This window comes from Leptosomus discolor, chromosome 3 (genome assembly GCF_034619465.1).
Source record: "Leptosomus discolor isolate bLepDis1 chromosome 3, bLepDis1.hap2, whole genome shotgun sequence".
Lineage (NCBI taxonomy): Eukaryota > Metazoa > Chordata > Aves > Leptosomiformes > Leptosomidae > Leptosomus > Leptosomus discolor.
The window spans coordinates 71582320-71606748 of NC_141393.1; the positions used below are offsets into that span (position 1 = coordinate 71582320).

Consider the following 24429-nt stretch of genomic DNA (forward strand, 5'->3'; position numbering starts at 1 on the left):
CAGAATCACTTCTCCCCCATCACGTCCTCCCCAAGGATTAATCCCTGGGATTGCTTCAAGTAAGAATTTATACACCTGGGGACCCGAGCTGCCTGCATCACAGCCCACTGAACTGAGAGGAAGGCGGGAAGCCGGGGATTTGAGCTGATCCCCTGCTGCCGAAACCACGTGCTTTCTCCTCGGCCGAGAAAGGATTTCTTGATCTGACAGCAGCAGGGCTGTGTTTTTAGAAAAGCCGAAGAAGGGTTTTGTGGTTACTCTTTCAGCCAGGAAGGGTGGAGGAAGCTTGCAGGGCCTGCTCGGGGTTTTGGGCTGGCAGGGAGAAGTGGCCTTGCCTCGTGTGGGCAGCAAGAGGTGACCCGCATGTGTGCCGTCCCCTGGGTGCTTCCCGCTGGTGTCACTCTAGGGGAGGGAAGAAGCGGGTTGCACAGGGAGAACAAACAACGAGACGCTCAGCGAGCTACGGGAAGGCCCGGAGGGAGGCAGCGAGAGACGCCCGGAAGGAGGCCCGGAGGGAGGCAGCGAGGGAGGCCCGGAGGGAGGCCCGGAGGGAGGCCGGGGCCGCCGCCCGGCTCCCGCGCACCCCTCTCGGGTCGCGGCCCACGCGTGTCGCCCCCACGCGGCGCAGGGGCGGCCGGCGCAGTGCTCCCTCCCAGCGGCCAGGGGGCGCTGCTGAGGGCGGGCTGCGGCGGAAAAGCGGCGGGGGGGGAAGCGCCCCGCCGCACTGCGCATGCGCACGCCGCGCGCCGGCGGAGGGCGGGAAGCGGCGGCGGAGCAGCGGGATGCGGCAGCGGGAGCAGCAGCAGCAGCAGCGGGGCCGGGCGCTGTCGGCCGCCGTCGGGGCGCTGTGCCGGGCCCTGCCGCCCCGCGCCCGGCCCGCCCCCGACACCCTCCGCCGCGCTAGGTTCGACCGGCCGCAGGCGGTGAGCGGGGGCCGCCCCGGGGCACCTGTCGGCGGCGGACCCCGCTGTTACCTAGTGCCCCCCCCCGCTTCCTCCGCGGCCCCCGGGGGGTACAGGGTGGGGGTGGGGGGGCTCTGTGAGCGGGCAGGGATCCCCGTGTGGGGCCGGGTCCCAGGTGAGGGGGGACGGGGACACCCAAGTGGGCCTGGGGACAGGGGCACCCGTGTGGGGCCAGGGCCTGGCTGGCGGGGCTTCTGTGTGGGCCCTAGCTGGCATGTGTTGCGTGACTCTCTGCAAACTTGCTGCTCTTGAAAGGGCTTTATCTTACTGTGGCTTGATATTTCACTGTGGTCTGCAGCACCCTTTTAGTGTCACCTGAGGTTTGCGTCCCTTTACTGTACACCAGCTTGGGTCTTGCGACTTTTGGGGCTTTGCAGGGCGATGGTTGTGAGGTCTGCAGCTCACACATGGGGTGCTCCACTTGCTCAGCTGTCTATTTTAAGTATGTTATGAGTGTCAACTGAAATTCCAACTGTGAGAATCACTGTTTCAGTTTGTCTGCATACTGGCCTTGTGTGGCTAAGAAATAATTTCCAGTTCCAGCTCGTTGTGTGCTGCCTGTTTGATACTATCGTGGTCAGACCTTTTCAGTGTCTTCAAGTGCTTGCTTGGCCATGGGCAAGTTGTGCCATATGTGGTTATATCAGAGCAGATATTTTGGAAGCTGTGCTCCTGTATGCATGTTCCTCAAAAGAGAAGTGCTGAGTCTTGCTGTACAGCCAGCATTTGTAGCCCTTCTCTTTCTGAGAGCACCTCACCGTAGGTAGTGTTCGTAAAACAGCTAATATGTGAACCCACCTGCTTCGACAGTGTTAGCAGGATGCAGATGTGCTCTTCTGTGTGACAACTGATGCTCAGATATGGATTTAATTGCCTAATTAAGACTAAGTATATGGCAGATATTTTACCTGCTGTTCTCGCCTCACCCCTCTCTTTCTTTTCCAGAGCCTGGATTTCTGGAGGCTGCTCTATGCTCTTCTGAAACAAATCCACGGAGGCAAGGGGACAGAGTCTGATGCCATAGGTAACCGAGTCAGTCTGGCTGACTGCGATTTCCATCTGTCCCAGGGAAGTACTGGGACTTGTTTTGTAGCACCTTTTGTTTGTCTCCTTGCTCCCTGTCAGGAATGCTCCATTTTGAATACCTGTGCCACCAACTTACTGTTGCATCACAGCTGTGCAGGCAGGTTTACTCCTCTTTGGCTTGCTTTGTCCAGGAAAGTGGAATGTTCTTGTGTCTGCTAGGGGCTCTTGCTTCCCTTTGACATTTTACTGCAGGTGAATCTCTGCAATGATCTTGGGCATTCTCAGCATCTGCAGAGATAATTACAGAAATAAGTTTGTTTTTCCTTTGATTCCTTCTTTCCCCATTCCACATATGATGTGTGATTTTGTGGTTAATTTTCTATCAAGTCCTATGTCAGGGCTGTGAATTATAGCATATGACCCATAAAGGCAGTGTTTTGGGTTGAAGTTCTAAAGAAAACAAAAAGTGGAGCGTGTCTGTGATTATTTTAGAGGGACCAAGAATATCTCTGTGGACAGGGCTGCTACTCCAGAGAGAAGCCGAATGCAGGTTGGCTTCTCACAGTAACAGAGCACTATTTACTTCTTAAATGTATGTTATTCCAAGTAGGATACTACTCCCCAGACTTCTTTCTTGAAAGGTGTCTATTTGGAGCCCTTTCATTGTCAGAGGAAGTTTTGAGAATGGGATTGTCTGTGATGGATAAAAATCTCCTCAGACCAAACCCCCTTAAAATCCACTCTTGCCCTTGAAAGCAAAAACACCTAAACAAGATTGTTTAAGCCCCTGAAGAGCTGGGAATCTTATGGCTCTGTAAATGGAGCTAAAAAAGGCTAAGCATTGTGGAGCGTGGAGCAAAACCGGCATAGTTCTGCTGGTAGCTCAGCAGGAAGACAGCATGGTTCTGTGTTACTCACAGGACCGCTATTTTTCGTTTGGCTGTTTTTGCTTTTCCACTCATCCACAGTCTGCTGTGTATGGTAAGTCAACTTATTGTCTGTCTCCTACAGCTTTGTGGAGGTGGTCCCGCATGAGTGCAACCTCACTGAGCCTTGGCTGCTCCTGAACTAATTGCTTGTAGCATTTGGAGACAGGATTTCCATGTGCATGTGGCAGGTTGGTGCCTCTAGAGAGAGTAAACCCAGCCTCTGCTGGTAGATTGTGAGGTAGGAACTGCTAGGCTGATTTTTAAGAAATTTGTTTAATCACAACTTGGTGATAGAAGCTGAAATTTGGGTTGGAGAGCCGTACTGTTTTTCAGATTGCACAATTACCTTTGCTTGGCCAAGTGAATGAGTTGTCTGCACGAAGACAATATTTTGTTGCCTTTCTTCTCTCCCTGCTCTGGAGCACTTGTGGATTTCATGCATTTATTTCATGCAAATGAGGTGGAAGCCTTGGGCTAGGACTAAATAACTTTCTTGGGTTTGTACAGGATCCTGTTGCACAACAAAGAATTGAAAATAATTCCTCTAATCTAAGTCCAATGCTATAGTCCATGGATCAGGCTTTCCTTTCTTTGCTGTTTTTGTACCTCTTAATTATTTTAGCTAAAACAGGGAGAGCAGCAGTTGCCAGATCCCAGAGGAAGGCTGTGAAGACTCCTTCAGTATGAGGGTTACTGTGTGCATAGGAACAGCTTTCTGGAAAAGAAAACCCTTACTCAAATGGTCTTGCACCCTTTTTTTTTTTAAAAAAAATTTTTTTTAGCTAAAAGTTTTTCTGAAGGGAACACTGAGCTTTGGCCTGTAGTCTGTGTATGTTGCTGGGGTCACAGTGGTTCTTCTCACACTACTCTGTAGAGTGAGACCTGCATTTCAGGGACTGCCTGCCAGATGTTGGGCCATTTGCAGTTCTGAGGTTCCAGAAGAAAGCAGTGTGTTGCAAGGACAGAGTGCTCTTACAGATTTTGTCCATGGAAAAGTACAGATTTTTCCAGAAATTTTTCCTTGATCTGGGGAGTACTTTTTATCAAGTGACTCTTGAAGTTGAACCCCAGTGTGTATTTCTGTTTTGAGTTAGTAGTTTTCATTAGTCAGTTTTTCATCTGATCTTATACTATAGGTGAATTTTAGAGGAGATTAAGACTTCCTTTGAATAGAACAGCTACTAGTCATTCCCTTGTTATGGTTGTGGTGTGATATTCTTTAGAAAAACTTCCTGCATCATATATTTAGATGGTTGGTATATTTTATTGCCTAGCTGTTTTGTGCAGAAAATACAATATTTGAAAAATCACATATAAAAGAAATCCCATGCAGTTTGATGTTTTGAAATATAAGAACTATTGCGTTCTTGCAAAAAGAAACCAGAAACCACACTGAAGCCTGCCAGTCAGTGGCTATACAATTCTGCAAATGGCTCTTTTGGTTTCTCATTTTGGAAGAATTTTTTCTTCACACAGTAAAAACACTTGTAAACTTTGGTGGGAAGCCATCAATACACTCCAGCCCCTTAAACATGTCAGAACAATAGGTCTCTTGTCAGTGGAGTATGAGTCAAAGTAAGCTGTGTAATAGTACTCCGGGCATAACCTTACTGATGAAGTCATGATTAGTGCTTTCATGCTGCCCTTTCTTCACAGGGCCTGAGAGCTGAGGGATTGGTAACAACCTAACAACCACACCAGGCAGCAGTGCAATATGCATTTAGATAGTTGGAGGAAATTCTTCTTTTCTGGAGTTGCAATTCATTTTTTTTATAGCATGGGAAAGTGGTCTGGAGCTGCAATATATTTTTGTTTGTTTGACAAATGAAGTAGAAAATGTTCTTCTGCAGCAGTAGTTTCCCATAATACCACTACCTATGCAGGTGTTTCTTGCCTGAGTGCATGAAGTAATGTGTCTGTGTCTGTTCTTGTACTTGATTTAGCGCCTTTCCATCTTAGCCTGCCAGGCTAATGCATAACCCGTATTTGAATATCATGTAATTCACTGAAAATATTCATAGGATTCATAAAGTGGAAGAGCACAGCTTGAGTATAGTTTTAAGAGAGCTGAATTTTGAGGTTTATCCACAGCTTGGTCTTGCTTCCTGGACGTACTTTTTATAAATAGGGTGCTGCAGAAGGGGATTAGTTGGAAGGACTGTGGGGGTCAGTCTTTGTAAATTGCCTAATCCTAATGAAATGCTGTAAGAAGATCTCAAAAAGGAGGTGTTTGAGTGACTGGTGTTATCTGCTGAGTGGTGGTTATTCCTCTACCTCTGCTGTCATTTATCTGAGCGCTGTTTCCTTGTACGCAGAGCACTGTAGAGATGAGGAAAACTAAGTGACTTCTCTAAGGTCATGGAGAGGCTCTCTGAGCCCCAGTTCCAGATCCGTGCGTTGACTGCTCGCCCACATTTCCTGCCTGATACTCACACCAATTGTACCCTCTTGTGTGAGGGCAATGTGTTGCAGAGGGAGAGATGAAATAGGGGGAGATGAAGGACCAGAGCGACACAGAAATTCAGGTGGCGAATTGCCTTGGTGGATCGGGTCCTGAATGGTGTATTAGTGCAGGGAAATTGTGATAAAGGAAGAAACCACCTGGCTTGCTCTGTATTCCTTCTCTTTGATATGTGATTTCTTGGGGAGCTCCCTGAACTGCAGATGGCAGCATGTGATGCTTGTTTGTTTTGAAAAGGGAGGAAAGTATGTACTGATCTGCCTTCCTTTTGGAGTATTTCTGCCTTTACCTGTTATGGCAGTTCCTTTCTTGACAAATGCACAAAGAAAAGGAAACAGCAACATGAAAACTTAGCTCATGTGAGAAGGTTCAAGAATCTTCAAAATAAAATCTCTAATATCTGAGTGCTCCTCCTGTGCATGAGGGATTGGAGTGCATATCTACAGCAAGATTTTTGGCAAACCGTAGGCATTTCTGCCTCCTTAACATCGTGAAGGGAAGCTGCTTGTTTTTACATTAACAGGTTCTGCAAAAAGAGCAGATAGGGGGATTTAGGTGTTTGGGTTTCCTTTTTCTGTCTGTAATGCAGAAATAAGCTAGGTTTAAGGCCAGTTGTCTGACTGTCATGTGTCTCTGCAGAAACTCTGTTACACAAAACACTAGTCCTGCAAAAAATCAGTAGCTCTGCATCATTGTGTCACCTGATTAATCATGCTCATGATCTTGTTTTTAGTTCTTCAGTCATGGTTAATGTCTTTGTCAGGAATTCATTTGTAGCTTTCAAATGGCCCATCGTGCATTCCTGGTCCTGCTGCTGAAGATGTGTAGTGATCTGTATAACAGTTTTAGCCGTGTGTTTGCACTGTGGAGCACTCTGGAAGTAGACATCTCATTAGGGATCCACATTCTGTTTCCCTAAATCCTAAAGTTGGTCAAACAGTGCAAACAATATACCTTCCTCCGGTTTGTCAAGGTGCAAAGTGCTTGGTGGCTCTCTATGACTGCCGACTCCTTCCAGCATCAGCAGAGCTGGGGCAGTGTACTGCTCCTGTAGGGTTACTAGCATAGGTCAGCTTATAGCTCCTCCCCGTGTCTTGGCTTTGTATTACGTTTGTGGATAAGACTCCTTAGCGTTTTGCAAATCAAGTTAAGTCAACCGCTCTTCACTGTGAGAGTCTTTTGTAATTAACAAAATCCTTTTGAGAGCAACAGGATTTTTTTTCTTGTTTCTGTTTTGAAGTTGGTCATTATGTGGTGGTTGAGCTTCAGCAGCCGCTGCCAGGCAAAGAAAGATTGCGATATTTGTCAATGCTAAGGGATGTTTTTACCAGAAGTGGCAAGGAGCAGGCAAATGAGTATGTAATGTGATGAATTGGTGTGTTAATTAAGGACAGCAGTGACAGTCCTTGATTGTGTGAAGTTTGTACTTCATGTTATTTTTTTGTGTGTGACAGTGTACCTTTTTGTAATGAACCCTATGGAGATACTGAAGCATTACACTGGAAAAGGGGAGCAGCTTTCTTCCTTACTTTTTAAGAATGCCTAAACTGGATCGAACTGAAGGTTCTCTAGCTCCGTCTGGCTGTGGCAGCTGTCAAAAGTGGATGCCCAGGGGAAAGGAAAGAGCAAATATAGAAGGGTGCTTTCAGGGCGGTATTCTTTCAGCCTCCAGTAGTTTAATCTCAGACTTCCCAAAACAGAGAGGATATCTTTGTATTTCATAAACTTCCATGAACTCCTGCTCCATAAATCAAGTTCCTCCTTGAGCCTGTGTAACTGTCAGTGTCCATAGTGTCCCATGACCAGAAATTTCAGAGCTTTGCTCTATGTGTGAAGAACATCTTGAACTTGTTTTGACTCACATGCTTGCTAACTTTGCTTGGTGGCTTACAGTTCTTGTATTGAATGTCGTGCAAACAGATTATTCCCTATCCATCCATTCCACAGCACTCACGGTTTTAAAGAGTTTTGTCATATCCGTTCTCAGTCACCTTCTTGGCCTATGTTGTCAGTTCTTACAATGAAGCTGTTCTATATGTGTGATCATACTTGTCCTTTCTCATTTTTTTTTTCCAAGTCTTCTGTAGCCTTTTTGGGACTGAAGAAATAAAATAACACTGTGAATTTGGGATGTGGGATCACAGTGGATATAGAAAACAATATAGTAGTTCCCTGTGTTCTGTTTAGTTTCCTTTCTTGGTTTCTCACATGCAGTTTTGGATGTATACGAGAATCAAGTGCGATATTGTAATGAAAAATCCTTCATGATCTGCCTGCATTCCTTACTGCTGAATGGTATCACATCAGCACCAAATTTTCTGTCACTGTCATGTTGTCTGTGTGTCATTTTGAGTTGATTGAACAGCAGCTGTTTAGCCCAGAGCCCCCATGTGAGACCACCATTTGTTCCTACCCTCTGGTTCTTGTCTGCTGGGCACTTATCATCGATTTAAGGGGCCTTCCCTGTCCCTCCGCCGCAGCAGCTTGGTTTCTTTGTGCTAGCTGAGTCCCACTGGGAAGATTTAGCCCTGCACTGGTTGCATCTTCCTTAATCGCTTGTTGCCTTTAGAGAACTCCAGTAGCTTTTTGAGCAGGACTTCCTTTTACAACTGTTGGTTCTTCCCCATTATGTATTGTTTATCATTGTGCCCCCTAATTATGTTCTTTATTATAGTTTTGACTTGGTACACAGCTGAGGCTTACTGGTCGGGACCTTTTAAAGTAATTTTCTCTGTGTTTCCTTGGTACTTTACAGTTCTGTAGTGCCTGTCTTGTAGCTGTCAGGTAACATTAGCTGGTGTGAAGGAATACTGATCAGAGCATTCCTGAGAATTAAATAGTCCATGTGGTCTGGTATGCAGTGTGGTGTGCTGTGTTATCTCTGCCTGCTCACTGGTGTTCAGAGATTTGCAGCAGACTGTGAAACTCCTGTCTCTAAATTCCAGTTTCATTCAGGAGTAAAGTGACTCGGAGTGTTTACTAATTCATACCATGCTTGGTGGCTCATAAAAAATGAAGAGGTGAATTGGAGTCCTGTTATAGTGGGATAGCTATTTGCCTTTTTTGCCTTTGTTAGTCTCCAAGAGGCCGTTACTGGCCATGTTCTCAACTTTGAATTTCTTCTTTTCCCTTACTAGTAGTTCCTGTAGATCAGGATGGGGCAGCACAAGGAAAGCTTTTACCCTTTACCTCCTGTCCTTTATCAGTTGTTGATGAAGACTTTAGTCTCCACTGTCCTCCATTAATCTTAGGCTTGATTAAAAATCTTGCTCTCGAAGGAGGCAGCAGTTTGTGGAACTGAATGGGTAAATGCATTGAGTAGTGCAGTGTGTTACTCTTAATTGTTTCCTTCTTTTCAGATAACCAAATTAGGTTTGTAAAATCAGCGTTGTGGTACCATGGCTATGGCAGGCCAGAACTCTATCGGCTCCCCTCCGACGGCTCAGCGGGTAGTCGGGAGCTGCTGCTGGCATTTTCCTGGCTGCTGCACAGGCTCAGCCTCTTGGAGCAACTTTTGGCTCGGAACAGAGTACAGACTGGAGATGAAACCTCTGTATGCACGGTGAGCATGTTTGTGTCCTTCCACCTTATCTGTCCGTAAGTAACATTCTGTGACAGTAGCCATGTTATCACTAGTATGTATGTATGGTATCTTGATACCTTTACAACTAAATGCCTTACTCCAGCTTTAAAAAAAACTTAAAGGTGCCAGCATCTGGAGCGTGTTTTCTTTCCCGTCTCTAAACTTTCTGTGTGCAGGTGATCTGCGTTCCTTCTTTTTCTCAAACTCCCACTCCTGCGTGAATTTATTTCCAGTATAGGTGAGACCAGACCAGTGTGGAGGAGTGCACGTAAGTGAATGTCTTTGATCTCTGTGCTTCTGAGTTTTGTGCTTTCAGGCTGCAGCTTGGGTGATTCTACAGTGTAAGCAAACAGGTTTGCTGTGAGTGCTGCGTATGTTGGCATTGGGTAGAGCAGGTAATCCAAAGGCAAATACTACTTTTTAAAAAGATCAAGATCTCAGGTGGTAGCTACTGTGCTTGGGGTAACTAATGACCTTGTAGCCTCCTTGAGAGAACGGTGGGGTATGTTGTTGTGTTTCCATCAATAAAAAGATGTTAGCACATAGAAAGCCTGCTCTGAAGTAAGCTAAGGGTAGCTGTTGACTGCTTTAGCTGCAATATATATATATATATGTGATTAAAGAAAAAAGGCAAAAAACCCCCACAAAAACACAGTCTAGTAATGTTTGGTAATACTGTTTTTAAAATCCATTCCTTGCATTTAAGACCACATGCACGTATTACAGTTGCTGTGGAGCATAGAGTGAGAAGCTCAGGAGAGAAGATGTTTTTTTGATGTTTATATCGTTTGTTACAAATAAACTGTTCCTGCTCTTAACACAACAGATAACATTACAACTTCTTCCTAATATCCAATCCAAATCTACCCGTTTCTAGTTTAAAGCTATTGCCCCTCATCCTATCGCTACGTGCCCCTGTAAACAGTCCCTCCCCACCTTTCCTGTAGGCCCCCTTTAAGTACCAGAAGGCTGCTAGAAGGTCTTCCTGGAGCCTTCTTCAGGGTCAACAACCCCAGCTCTCTCAGCCTGTCCTCATAGGGGAGGTGCTCCAACCCCTGATCATCTTCGTGGCCTCCTCTGGACCCACTCGAGCAGGTCCATGTCTGTCTTGTGCTGGGGGCCCCAGAGCTGGACGCAGCACTGCAGGTGGGGTCTCACCAGAGCAGAGCAGAGGGGGAGAATCCCCTCCCTCAACCCGCTGGTCACACTTCTCTTGATGCAGCCCAGGATACAGTTGGCTTTCTGGGCTGTGAGCGCACATTGCTGGCTCGTGTCCAGCTTTTCATCCACCAGCCCCCCCAAGCCCTTCTCCCCAGGGCTGCTCTCGTTCCACTCATCACCCAGCCTGTATTTGTGCTTGGGGTTACCCTGACCCATGTGCAGGACCTTGCACTTGGCCCTGTGGAACTTCATGAGGTTTGCACGGGCCCACCTCTCCAGCCTGTCAGGGTCCCTCTGGATGGCCTCCCTTCCTTTCAGCAGGACCGCACCACGCAGCTTGGTGTCATCGGCCAGCTTGTCGAGGCTGCACTCGATCTCACTGTCCATGGGACAAAGCAAAGCAGGAGAGCAAGAGTTTGGAAAGCTGCAGTGTAGATACAGTGTGTTCAGAAGGAAAACGCTTGTACAAATGGAAAACAGTTCAAAGGGAAGAGTCACTTTTGTAACAATATTATTAGCAGTATTTTGAGAAAACAGAGCGTTCTTGCTGCATAGAAGAGGGAGCACAGGAGGCTGTGCTTGGTGCACTGGGTGTGAGTGGTGGTGGTGTGAAGGGTGCCTTGAGACTTTAGGAAAAACACACTTCTGGAGAACTTTTTACTTTAAACTTCTCTTACCATTTTCTTCTTAGGTGGTAGCAGATTATTTTTTGTGTCCTTAATTTCTATTACAAAAGAGTGACAAGTGAAGTGTGGCAGCCACATGAATTCAGGAAATGGGGCAGCGCCTATGTTATTTTCTCTGAAGGTCTTAAGTTTTGTGTTTTCCAAAAAGAGGTGAAAGACCTATGGTAATACAATGTTATCTTTTATGGCCACACAGAGGCACACTGAGAAATTTATTGCTGTGCCTTTCACTGAAATTCTAACCTGCTCTCGAGTGTTTCTTATAAAGCATGGAATATGTATTTCATGTTTTTATCCAATAACTGTGTGAAACAGTGTTTGGAAAGGTTTACAGATCTGGAAAACTTTTTTCAATAACCCAGACAAAAATTTTATAGACTGGGAGCTGGGAGTTAGTGTGTGTATGTAAAACTCATTGTATTAATGGCAACATTTCTTGCATGGTGTTCATCTATCAAGTTTTCATGCTCCAATGAAAATAGGTGTTCATAGGGAAAAAATGACAGAATGTAGTTACAGCGTAACTATTGTGTTTTGTGATTCTACATCACAAGAAAGTTAAAGCAGAATTTGGAGGGAGAGGTCTTATCTTTTATTTGATCAGTGAGGCATTACAAAACTAATAAATTCAACCACTAAGACCCAAACAAATTAAGGTTTGGGAATGCACACTTGAGGACATAAGGAGGTAATGGTGGGTGAGGAGGAGAAGATAGGTGGATCACACACCTCATTTTAGTTAATAAGTCAGTTCCTTGTAAACCACTCATGAAAGCCTGTTTGTTGCATAAAAGTGTGATAGTTTTGTTATTGTTATTATATGTATGTTTTTGATAATTATTGTTATTTTATGGGATACCTCCATGTGGCAAAGTCTACTCATCAGTCAGACAGCATTCAAGAATGTAACCTGTAAAATCATAGTAAGAAAGGAGGAAGGTGAGGTTGTCAGTTTGATACCTGTTATCTTGTGAGTTAAAGTACAACTTGAACGAAGGAAGTACTGGAATTTTGACTCTGTGAATGTTAAGTACCAGGCATTTGAGTTTACTTAAGCTTAAGTGTTGGAAGATGCGTAACAAATTGTAAAGGCGTTGCTGAACACACCAGTCTGCAGTCCTAACTTTCTGCTATTTAAATAAATTGAAGGAAAAAGGTAAAAGAAGAAGAAAAAAGCTTCACTAGAGGAAGATCAGGCTCAAAAAAGAAAAAAGAAATGGAAATGCTCTTTAAAACAACTGAAATTCTTGGCCGAGAAAGAGCTTGAAAAATCTTCCACTGCATGGAGTCTTTTTTATTTTTTAATTATTATAAAAATGGAAAATATTTTCCTGAAATGAAAATGTCGCAAAACAAAAATCCGTGAAATAGTATTTGGTTCTGTGCATTGTTGAGATCTCTGCCAAAATCAGCAAAGCATGAAAGCCAGTACTTACTGGCAAAGCACATCTGTTGGTCTACTGGTGAGAATAAATGTGATGAAAATCCTTACTCTTCATCTGAAGAAACGAAGTCTCAAGAACTGTGGGCATAGCTGTAGTTCAAACTGGTATTCACGTGGTTTGCTTTTAAAATTTTGTCTGAAATCCACAAAAGTGGACATGTTCTGTTGTATGGAGAGAATGCAGCTAATCCCTAAATTAAGGGTGCAATCATGTTCTGACTATTCTTTCAGCCTAAGTTTAAAACAAAGCCTACAGCCTGCTAAATTGCTTATAATATGCCACGTACCCAACATATCAAGGGCCAATTAAATTACTTCCTTTCATTTCATTTCAGATTGCCACGCTCTGGCCTTTTTTTCTTTGCAGTTTCTTAGCAACACTGTTTTCTTCCCCTGCAAATTGAACACTTCCATCAGCTCTAAAGGATTTCAGACCAGTTATTTATAGAGGGACAAGGGTATTGATGACACATGTGGGACATGGAGCTCAGCCACTGCATGGAATTCATAATCTTAAGATCCTGAGCTGGGGAAGGCTTCCACGAGCTTACTTTTACATGCACTTACATCTTCAGAATCAAAAGTTAGGTGATTCCTAAAATTATAAACTGTACAGTGGTGAAAGCACGATGAAAGGATAGTTAGGTAGTGCTTAGTGTGGCTAATGTAGTTAAAAAAATAATCTTGAGGTAGATGTTGGTGAGGACAGGTATGGTTAGTAGCCTGGAATGGTTACATGGCTTGACTGCTTTTGTGTGTTAGATAAGAAGATCCTTCAGGGCACCTTGTCATGTGGCCTTCAGCTCGTTTTTTTTTTTTTTGGTGTTTTTTTTGTTGTTGTTGTTTTTTGGAAGGGCAGTGCTGCAGTCTCTCCTGAGCCAGGGTACTGCTCAGAGCTTGCTGCAGGGTGCCCCCCTGAGCAGGACTGGAGCCACTGCCCTCTGTAGCCTTCCACTCACGACTGTCTTCCAGTACGTGGAGTTTATAAAACGAGAGGGGAGATGGTTAAAAGAGCAGATTGGAACCTCTGTGTTGCTGTGCAGGAGGAAGAGCAGAGGGAAGAGGGGATTGATGGTGCATGTCAAACTCTAGTACCTGGCTGCTGTAGTGCGAGTCCATTCTCTGAATTTACTGTGCTGATCTGTCAGCAGGTTGTTGACTCCAGAGGCAATAAGTGAAAGTTCAAACCTTGCATTGGTCAACTCTTTAAAAAAAAAAAGTAATTACTAATTCTATTAGATCTATAAAGACTTAAGTACAATCTGAATTGGAGGTTCGCATTGATTTACTGAAGTGTCTACTTGGGAATTCTTGCCTGTTGTTGCTGCCTTAAAACACCGGGCGATTAATTGTTGGACATTGTCTTCAAAGGCTTTTTATACCCCTTGTGGATTTCTGTGTCAGATATGCACTGCCGTGATGTCAGTGAACATCTCGTGTTGCTTTGGTGATCATGTACAGGCCGTTTATTCTCAAGTGTCATTTGTTGATTCCTATTTACACATGAAAATCCTGGAGTAAAAACACATCTGAAAACCTGTAGGTGAAACACTGTGCTTCACTGAACCTATAAGGCAGACCTGGGGACTTCTCATATTCTCTCTCTGAGAAGATAATTATTTGAGATAAACCTGCCTTTTTAGAACATTCAATGTTTGACTAAATTTTTTTTTTTGCCTTGCTTTTTAAATTTTAGTGATATCATCGCAGTCTTCTCCAAATCAACGATGGTTTGGGCAGATAGTAGCGGTACTCTGTGAGCATGTATTCTTTCTGTTTCCAGGGAGGAATGCTGCCTGTAGTGGTATCATTTCTACAGCTGAAATTAATTTGTGTGCTTTGTAATTTAATTATGTGTGGAGGCTGTTGAGTCTTTTAGGTGGGGGTAGTGGTGTTATATCCCTCATTATCACCAGAATATGCTGTACAAATGCTGGTTCTTGGTTCCACTAATTCCCTTTGCCTGCTTCTTGCCCTCTGAGTGAAATTGGATGCCCCTCCCCTTTTCTGAATGTATAGTAATTGACAAATAGAGCTATTATGGCTATTATAGTTGGTGTTCATGCATGTCTTTCTAGCATGCCAAAGTGAGCTCAGTTTAATTATTTCTGGTGGGAAAAATGGAACTAAACATGCTTTCTGACTCTTAGGTTTGCAATTTCATTAATCGTATGTTTATCATGGTCTAGTTTGACTCACTGGCTGTTTCCAGGATAGTGTAAGGCTTATGCTTGGTCTCATCTTATTGTTGAAATGCCTTTCTCTTGTAGAAATCTTGACTGTCGCTGCTGTTCCATAAACCATGTTATTAGAGGAAAGTGTTAATGTAGCAGCCAAGCTTGATGTTCCCCCCAGCAGAAAACCAGGAGACCTTTGTCACTAGTGTCAGTAAATATAAATTTCCTGTTTTTTTCCCCCCTTCTTCACCTGTTCCATTGAGGGCAGAGGTAGGGATTTTATTAACCTATTGATTCTGACTCAGAAGCATAATTACTTTCCAGATCTTTATGGGCTACATTAGTCTGTCAGCTTTCATTTTTTGATTTCCCTCCTTTATTCCCTGTGCTTACACTTGTATTCTCTTTGTTCTCCTATCTTCCTAGTAACTTACCATTTATCCTCTTGTCCTTTTTTGTTACTAGCCTTGCCACATTGGAGTAGCTGCTAAGGAACACTTTTTTAAAAGCTGTCCCCAAAACCTGAACAGAGGGCACAGGATCCCTAAAGTTTCTCCTGCAGAATTTCCCTCACTTCATTTTTGCCAGTGAGCAGTGCTGCTCTGCCTGGGACAGCCTGATGGGTTTGGTGTGTGCTGCACCCCTCTCCACGCCGCCTCTGCTGGGGTAGCACCAGGGCCAGACTTTTGCAGGTTACTGGGCTCCTGTATGTATGGCTGCCAGATCTGTTGAAGCGCTCATTGTGCTGCTGCCCACCCTGTAAAGGCTTCTACCAGAAACTAAGGGGAAAAAATGCTTGAATTTTGCTTTTCTGCCTTTTGTACTTTAAAGTCACTTCCTGAATAGATAACTATTGAACCCTAAAGTCTTAATTTTTGTCTAGTTCCTGATATTGCCTGTAGGCTTAAACGTATTTTGTGGTCAGAGGCGATTAAATTAGGAATATGTTTTTGCCATACGGAACTAGAGCACATTTCAGTTTGGGCTCTTGAAATGCACTTTTAATTTTTTTTTTTGGTGTTAAAGCACAAGTTACAGGTGATAGCTGGAATTGTCCCTCTGTCGTTCTGCATGTGCATATGTACATGCTATTCCTTCTGATCTTTTGCGGGGTTTTTTAATTCTATGTTTCGGACTTGTCATGGAACCTTTTTCCCAATGAAAAACAATTGCCTGTGGTGCACTGGAAAATGCGTGGTTAACATCTATTTTTTTTCCTGACACGGTGAATATACCCTTTTAAGAGGGTTTTTTGTTGTTGTTTGTTTGTTTTTCCAGACAGCATGTCAAGGTAAAATGCTGTAAAAGAGGAGTCTGAAATGATCAGAAAGGCTTATAATTTATTGAATCTGCTGTTTCTCTGGTAATGTCTAAATTTCAAATAAATGCAAAATATCTTGAACCTGATGTTACAGCTGGTATGTTCTGGATGGGGTCCTGGAGTCATTTGAGCTTTCATGTGAGGAGAGGAAGACGAGGACTGTCCTGCCAATAGGAGGGCTTAGCATGGTCATACTGCTGCTCTGTACTTTGCTGAAATCCTGCGTAGGGAGCTCCTTCCTTGTCTGTTGGGGAAACCGAGTGATTTTTAAGGTGTTTTAGTGCCTCTCCTGCCCTCCAGTGACAGTGAGCAGCCAGTACGTTTGGTACCTTCTGATTATCTTTGCCTTTTGATGTAAATGATAACCTCTGCTTTTGGTGGCCCACTTTAAGTGATCAGGGTTTAACTCTCATTGGAGGATCTTTTGAAATAAAGCACTTCTTCCTCAGGAGGACAAAAGGAGCACACAGAGAAGGCCACGCAGGCCTCCTCATAGGGCAAAGCTCTGCCTCTCCTGTCCTGGAGGGCTGTTACTGTTTCTTCTTGTGTCGGCCTCTTGCTCCAGATTTGCTGCTGATGTTGCATGCTGTGTCTTTCTCTCTTCACTGGATACCCCCTGTCCAGCAGCTTCCAACAGCGGAGGAAAATGGATGTGGGCAAGCAGGGCTGCAGCTGCAGGCAGAGGAAACTCAGTGCAAGGCGTTCTCTGTGTTGCATTTCTTGAGACCTGCAAAATGTGCTGCTCAGCGAGTTAAGGTCTGCCCTGCCATGTGTTTGTTTTAGCCTATTTGGTTTCCGTGTTTGTCTGAATACATGATGCAGTGAGCTTTGGGATTTAAATGTTATTTTAAAACCTTGCAGCTCCAAAGATTAGGCAATGGCTGTGCTCTTTTAAAGGCATAGTGCTTTTGCTGTATTGCAGAGCAATACCTCCTGGATGAGTGAGGAGGGATGGGATAAGGGGCTGACTTGCTGTAGTGCCTCAGGCCTGTGGCTACTGCCAGACAGGCTTGTTTGAACAAGGCAGGAATGGGTAGGAGCTGTGTTCACATTTTCTGTCTTCCCTCAGCACCTTTTCTCTTTTTCACTCTTTGCCAAGAGTGAGCTCTTGGGAGTGCTGTTGAGAGTAGCAGTTTTTACAAAAGGCATTGAAATTTAAAGGCTAAAAGGCCTTTTTTGCTACTGGTGTTGCTGTATTAGAGTAGCTGCATGGAAACACAGGATTTTATTTTTTTTTTTTAGTTGCTAAATACTCTATGAACATCTACATTGTGAGCACTTATGTTTATGGAAAATGTATTCTTCTGTGCAAGTATCTGGGTATTTAATTGGTATGTACATTGTGTGGGAGTGGGTTCTTACGCCATCTAGCTTTCCGTGCATATGTCTAATCTGGATCCTACCTTGTCTAGGAGGAAATCCAATTAGTGATGGTGCTCTTAATGAAAATAGTGTTGGCCCTTTTGCATTCGTCTGTTCAAATTGTTCTTTTTTCACATTTTCCCCTCCTGCAGATAGATATATGGCTGTGTTAATTAAGAAAGCATGTCTGATACTGTTATTTCTGGCTATGGTGTTTAATTTTTAAAAAAATTATGCTCCGTTTAAAGATCTCTAGTTACACAGCTTAACATATGTTATGTCACATCAAAACCATTGTCTGAATTATGAGCAGTTCAGAACAAGCGCTTAGTACAAGCTGTAGAAGCGCTTTATTGACTTGATTTATGTGATTGTTTTGCCTTTCCTGAGTCCTGCAGTGAGGGATCTAGATACGTTCCTTCCTACCTCTGTGATGCCAGGCTGCGTGCTTAGTGTAGTTAAGATTTGAGTAGTACCTGGGAGTAAATAGTTTCTGTCTAGACCCAGATTAACTCGAGTGCAAGTGAGTAGCGGGCTGGGAGCATGCACTGGAGGTTTCAACTGGCAGTTGCTTTGTTTTGCTGTGCTCAAGGACTGATGTCAAGGAGTTGACTTAATGCACACATCCATGGGTGAAACATGTTATCCGTGTTCCAGTAGGATTGCTTCTTCATGGGAAGAGCAGCAAGCTGTTCGCTGGCTGTCCAAATATGGAAGCAGAGAGCTGATCTTTGGAGGGATTTGGAAGATGTGGGGAAGAGCCACAGCGCACCAGGGACGAGCCAGTGGCAGCAGGGCTCTGTCCGGTACCGACAGGTGGCAGCTTGTAGTCAGAAAAGAGCATCTCTCTAGGAACTAGCCTTGCTGTAGCCTTGCTTTTACAGCAATGCAGGCAGTGTAGGCCTTTTCTTTTCCATTGTGCTTACACGGCGTAGTAAATTTATTAAGGTAAGAATTTATAAGCGTTGAGATACCTGTATGAATTGGAAAAGTACAGAAAGTGTAGAAGTGTGATGAAATTGCACAACAAAGGGTTTTCTTTGCGGTGCTGTTTGTGGCATGTGGCAAGATCTCCACTGAATCTGCAAGGAATTTTTCTTTAAAACAATTTCTGGAGTTTGTTTAATTCAAAGTATATGAACAGATCAAGGTCAACCATATACCAGGTTACTAAAATCCCGAAATGAGGCAAGTAGTGTAAAAACTGCTCCCTTCTCACGTGTCTACGAACACATTGCTGCTTATGTTGTTCTTTGATAAACTATTTATAAGATGAAGTAATTGTGTAATTTATCTCCATCCACTGTTGATAGAACTGCTGTCTGTGTTCCAATAACATGGGATTGCTTTGTATTTCAAACCAAAAAGAAAAGCTTCATTTCTGCTCTAAAAGTTGAAACTTCTTAATCTTTAATTTCTCTCTAAGCACGTTGCATGCAAGTTGTTTGCTCAGATGTATGGAATGTGAATGAAAATTGATGTATCACCGTGTCTTTTTTCGTGCCCTGCTTTCTCCCACCCCTTATTCTTTTCCTCTAAGTACTGTTATGTCTGATGGCTTTTCTCAGTTCAGTGTGTTTCGTGAATCTGTCTTGCCGGCTCAGAGCACTTCTGCCATGAGGACTGTGTTGGCTTTTTTTTGCACTTGCTGCATTGCTTAACCACAAGTCCCTTCACACGTTTTGACAATGATCTGGCATCTTTTTTTCATAACAATTGGACTTGGAATAGCGTGGGGGGGAACGTTTAGGGCAAAACTTGTGTGGTGTTGGAGATTGTATTCTAGGCTGCCTTACAAAAGTTTTAAATATATCCTCTTAGGACATAAACCGTGTTTAGCTCTAAGTCAGAGATGTATTTATGAGCTTGGGGTAGGTTTTGTAGTTTGTGAGCTGCCTTAGTTGGGCTGGTGCTCTGTGGTGTCCTGGAATGTGTACTTATTCTGGGGTTTAGCTGGTTATTTGCCTGGATCTTTTACCACAGGAGAGCTGGGTTTAAGTTCTGCCTAAGTGCGGGCAGGGTGGCAGTTCAGGAATTGGCTTGAAGAGGGTTCATATAAATATATGCACGTCACCTTCATCAGGCTTCTGCTTGCTTTTCTGAGTCTTGCCAATAAATGGATATTGTGATCATCTAACAGCAGTACTTTGAACTTTTAGGACAGAAAAGCTTGTTTGGGGTGAGTTACAGTGGGAGTGGCGTTGAGGGGCTTCAGTCTAGCTTCTGCTTAAGTTACGCTAATTGCAGGTGCTCTGCTGAGTCCTCATCATCCAGTTTGACAAGATGAGCTCTGATATCGCCAGTGTAATGGGAAAAGCCTCTGACGCTGCAATAAGGGTATCAATATGTGTTGTGGCTTTTGTACTGCAAGCCTGCGGCACCATTCTGTAGCTGGAATCCATGCAGCTCCCTTCTCTGAAGCAGAATCAAAGAGAAACATTAATTGCAGCAAACAGTTTACAAGCAAACAACTTTTCTGGGAAGTGGCTGTGAAATGATCTCTTCCAGAGCTGGTGCGGAGCATTCCAAGTGTGGGGAGACCATTGAGAGCCCTGGGTAGTTGCCTTGGCTGCTCTCTTTATGACTTTGGCTAATAATATGCATTTCTGTATCTCAGAAGTGAATGTAGGTGTGTACCCGTATTGCTGCATAGATTAGGTAAATTCATAGTGGTATCTGAAGCAAAGACTCTCACTTGGGCTGGTATTTTAGTGATTTTTTTTTCTCCCACTGGGAGAGCAGTAAATAGTCTTAGATTGTAAAGATGGGACTAGAAATTGAGGTCACAGTATAATATGCAAGAACTTTTTTTTTACCTTGTTTACTTTATGCCAGGCTAAGTATTTCTTAGCAAAAGTAAATTTTTTGTGCAGTTTGTGAAATAAATAATAGAGAGATCCTGTTAAAAATGCATTGGCTGGCTTCCTTATTTTAATATTAATAAGGCGGGTTGCTACAATAAAATTAGCTCTGCATGGTGTTTGTCACTGTACTGCCAAAGCAATTGAGTCTAATGCCATGCCTTCCTGAAATGAATCCCCAGGAGAGCAGTATTTGTGCTGTTCTGACACCTCTAACCAGGGAAGCTGGAGTTGAACTTAAATTATGGAAAATGCAGATTTTAATCTGGGAATCCCAAATCTGTCTTTGGCCTTGCGGCTTTCTGGCTGCTTATGTGAAGTGTTTTAATGTTGTTTACACATGCATTTTCTCTGCTGTAGTGACTAATATCCAATTGCTTGGCTCATCATGTTTATGGAAAACTTGGTAATCATATCTGTATGGTTTCACAGTCCAGAAACCTGTCCTGGGTGGGGGCAAGACAATCTGAACCACAAAGATACTCAGCTAGGACTGCAGCACCCTAGGACATGGTACCTTTTGATTTAGGGGCATGGGGCTGAAGGCATGGGAGGAAAAAGAGTGACGTTGCAGTTGGCACAAAGGAGGTACTGTTTTTTGGGGTGTTTTTTTCTATGTGTTTATTTTTTTTTTAAGATGAATCTATGCCTTTAAAAATAAAAGCCCTTTACCAACCCTGTGCCCCTGTGATTTATATCATGCATTTATCTGAGCCACAGAGCAAAGGGGAAAAAACCTGTAATTTTGATACATTTTGTTATGTGACCAGAACAGCATTTTTGTGCTTATAAATAATAGGAACACTCATTGTATTAGAAGCCCTGTCAACTGAGGTGATATTTAGGTTGAAACAAGCATTAGGGGGTTATTGGATCATGATTATGAATACACTTCTGCTGAAATCTGCATTTAAGGCAACATTAAACTCTCTTCAGTTTTACAGCTTGCATTTTTAGTTTAGCATCCAAATTGGAATTACATTCAAGTTTTGCCTGCCAACTGAGTCTTTGTAAGATTTTATTGAACATGGAAGTCTGTGAAGCAGGGAAGCACATATGTTTAAATACCATCAAGGTCTATGGGTCCAAATATCTGCTTAAGTGTTTTCTTGAAAACAGTCATGTTTCAAGTAGGATTTTTAAATTTCCACTTTAAGGAAATGTCTTGAGAGCCCAACAACCGGGAGACCCTTTCTTAGCTTGCAAACATGCATTCTGAATAACCAGGCCTTTGCAGTTCTGTGTTATTTCTTCTTCTTATGATATGCTGTAGTAAAAATTTGGAATTATAGATTGTGTTTATTGTATGTACTTTCTATAGACTGGATGAATTTGACAGCTCAGCCTTACTTTAAGTAGTGTTACTGGCATCAGAAGTAAAACGACCTGTGTCTTCCTCCCTTTTTAATTTGCAATCTGCAGGAGTCTTAGCTGAAAATGGAGAGAGAGAGATCTGTTTGTAAATGTGAATGATCTCTTTGTGCAAGAGGCTGAGGGAGGTGGAATTCCCCCCATGTTCTTTGGGAAAGAGATACGACAGAAATGTCTGTCTTGCTTTATGCCATTGGGCAAGCTGAAATTTCATCTAGAAGATGAAGGTGGGCGGTGTGGTGGTTTTGGTTTGGGTTGGTTTGTTTGGTTTTGTTTGGGTGAGTTGGTGTTTTTTGGGGGGGGGGGGTGTCTGTTGTTTTTTTTTTTTCAGCAGAAGGAAGGTGGGACAAAATGAACAAAATGGAACTCTTTGCTGCTTCTTCCTTCCAAATTACTCTAGAGAAAGGCAAAACAAGGCAAGACAAGTGGTGCAATTGTAGCTGGGAGTGCCTCTGTGGACTCCTGGCCAATGTCAGTTAGATGATTGTTTCGTTTTCTCTATCCTGCAAGAAGGGAAATGCTGGATGGAGAAAAGAAAATAGCTGGGTAAGCACAGGTCCACAGTTTTGTCCCTATATAAGGCATTAATTTGCAAAATAGGGTCACTGAATACAGCCTGCAGCACGTTTGGGAAGACACTGGAGCAGCTAAATCTGGTTTTTATGTTCTTTGACGTATTAGAATCTAGTCAAAATGTGATTTTTCCCATCTGGGTAAAGAACAAGCTTGCTGTCTCAGGAACACTGTGTCTTCCTGGGTATGGAAAATGAAAGACGAGAGAGGAGACAGCTCACCACATCAGAGCTCAGAAGCTGATATTTATTCCAAACTTCTGTACTTGTTTAGGCTGTTCCCAGTCCTGTATTCTAAAAGATTACAATTTCTCTCTACTGCTGCAACTTATTTCATTTTGGGGAATTTTTTTTTTCTCTTTGGCCTATTTGTGTTGTATGTTCTTCACTACTGAATGATTATGAAAGCGTTGAAGCTAACTTAAAACATTTGGGTATTCTCTTCTGCTTTTAGTGTGAAGATGATCTGCCTAACAGCCAGAAAGGTACAACTGAAATAGCACCTGAATATGGGCTGGAAGACCGAGTAGATGTTCGATACCTTCAGTGGCTAAATGGAAGGCTGAGGTTCCAGTGGCAGAGTTTGCATGCTCAGCACCAAGAGCAATGCAAACTTTTGCACAAGGTAAATGATTCTTCTAACTCACTATGGCATTGTTTATTATTAAAAAGCCTTGTCAGCTAGTGCTAAATGTACAAATTATTCTTGTTTGCTAGTTCTGCGTTTTTTGTAGATAAGAGTGAATTACTGTAAATATAAATACCCCTGTCTTTCCCTAGTGGGGCAGAACAAAGAAGTATGTACAGCATTTGTAAGCTTATAATTGTTGTATAAAAGTCTTGCAGATTGGCCCATTAGTCACTTCTGCAACCATAGGTTGTCTCCATTTTTCTCAGAAATGCCTGGTAGAGGCAAGATGGAGCATTCTGGTCCCACAGACAAGAAGCGGTGATTCAGAACTATAAGTTCAGCGGAAATGTGGATTCAAAATATTGAGCGTGGATGTTGAAAGTAATAGCAGCAAAATAAAAAGTTTTGAGAAATTTCTCCTCGAAGAACAATATTTATCAGAAAGTTGTCAGAATCGGAACAAGAGGCTTTTGAATGAAGATGCCTTCTTGGTTTTAATCCTGTGTCTGACAGAGCAATGCTGAAAACTAATGAGGTTACATTTTGTTCTTTACATGAATTGATTGCTAGGCAAGATGCCTGATTGACAGCCCTAGGGGAAGATCAGGTGGTATGTGTGCAGCATCTAAAATAACTTTTTGCTTCTCATTGCCCACTGTGAATGTGCTTTCCTGATCTGGGAACGAAGATAGCAATTCACCCTAAGTGCAGGTGCAGTCCTTGGCTTTTGCACTGAGATTACAGACAGCGATGCTATTGGGAGAGCTGGCATAGTGATATAAAACTCAAATGAAATGATTGGCATCTTCTCCCCTTGATAAGCTACCTCTATTTAAGGTATGCTGATTTTTATAGTATGTGAGGCAAATACCTCCATAACTCATCATCAGTGCTCTGATTTATGTAGTACTTGGCAGTAACAAATCATTAGGCAGCTTCAGTACCTCAGCTTGAAGTTAATGAGACCAAGGAAGAATTAAGAGCAGGTCGAACCTAGGGCCTTGAGTACGGAGATAGTCTCAATGGTCCAGATCAGACACTGAAATGGTGAAGAGATGTGCTGATTGGGCAACATGCTAAACTTGTTGACAGGAGAGATGATGACCTCCTATGGGGATTGTACTTTGAAATAAACTTGGACTTTTTTTCCCCCTGTGGCTATCCAAGGAAAAATGTTTGCTGAAGTCAGGACTGTTACAGTCAGACAAATATAAGACAGGTTAGTTATGCTGCAGCTCCCTGGACCACAAATCCAGAATCTGAAAGAATAAGCAAGAGGGAGAATGTTTCTCTGTTCATCCAGTTTCCCAAAGCCACTGTTACTGCCTTCTCCAACAGTCAACGTGGACTGAATTGAAAGCAATAAGCAGTGCTGGTGATGATTCTTATGATCAGACTATGTGCTGCAGTGTATGTAGAGGGCTGCCATCACAGTTGTATACATGGGAGGATAAATTGGAGCCCAGCTTCTCCATATGTGATCACGCAGCGATACTGTGCATGCTCAAATACGTATGTGCAACTGTGGGAGTGCTGTTCAGAGCTGTAATAAAGTGGAGTGCTCTGAGTTATATTTTAGCCTGAATTAAAAGCACGAAAATTGAAAGGTAAAAGTGACTTTTGAAGAGACTTTATTACAGTGCCGCATTAATGGTAACATTTACAGTAACACAAAATACAACATACAGTTTAACAGCTGTATAAACAATAATTGATATTTCCTGACTCTTTGTAGAGAAATTGTCTCTGATACTGCATTAATTTGGAAACTTTTGAACTAGTCTGTGTGTTAGAAGACTGAGCTTGACCCAGTATGACCTCTATATGAGCTGCTGCTTTTCTCATATGAACCACAAACACAGTATGCAAAAGGCTAATGAGT

The 24429-nt window shown here is 43.2% G+C and overlaps 1 protein-coding gene across 1 annotated transcript in view; it reads left to right on the plus strand.

Annotated features, from left to right (window-relative positions):
- The window catches only part of TEDC1 (tubulin epsilon and delta complex 1), a 78949-nt gene that overhangs the window by 1267 nt on the left and 53253 nt on the right, over positions 1-24429 (plus strand). Inside the window, exons 2-5 of the mRNA XM_086463051.1 lie at positions 407-923; positions 1908-1986; positions 8738-8940; positions 22371-22541. Coding sequence (XP_086319177.1) covers positions 407-923; positions 1908-1986; positions 8738-8940; positions 22371-22541 — 970 coding nt within the window. The remainder of the gene's footprint in view (positions 1-406; positions 924-1907; positions 1987-8737; positions 8941-22370; positions 22542-24429) is intronic.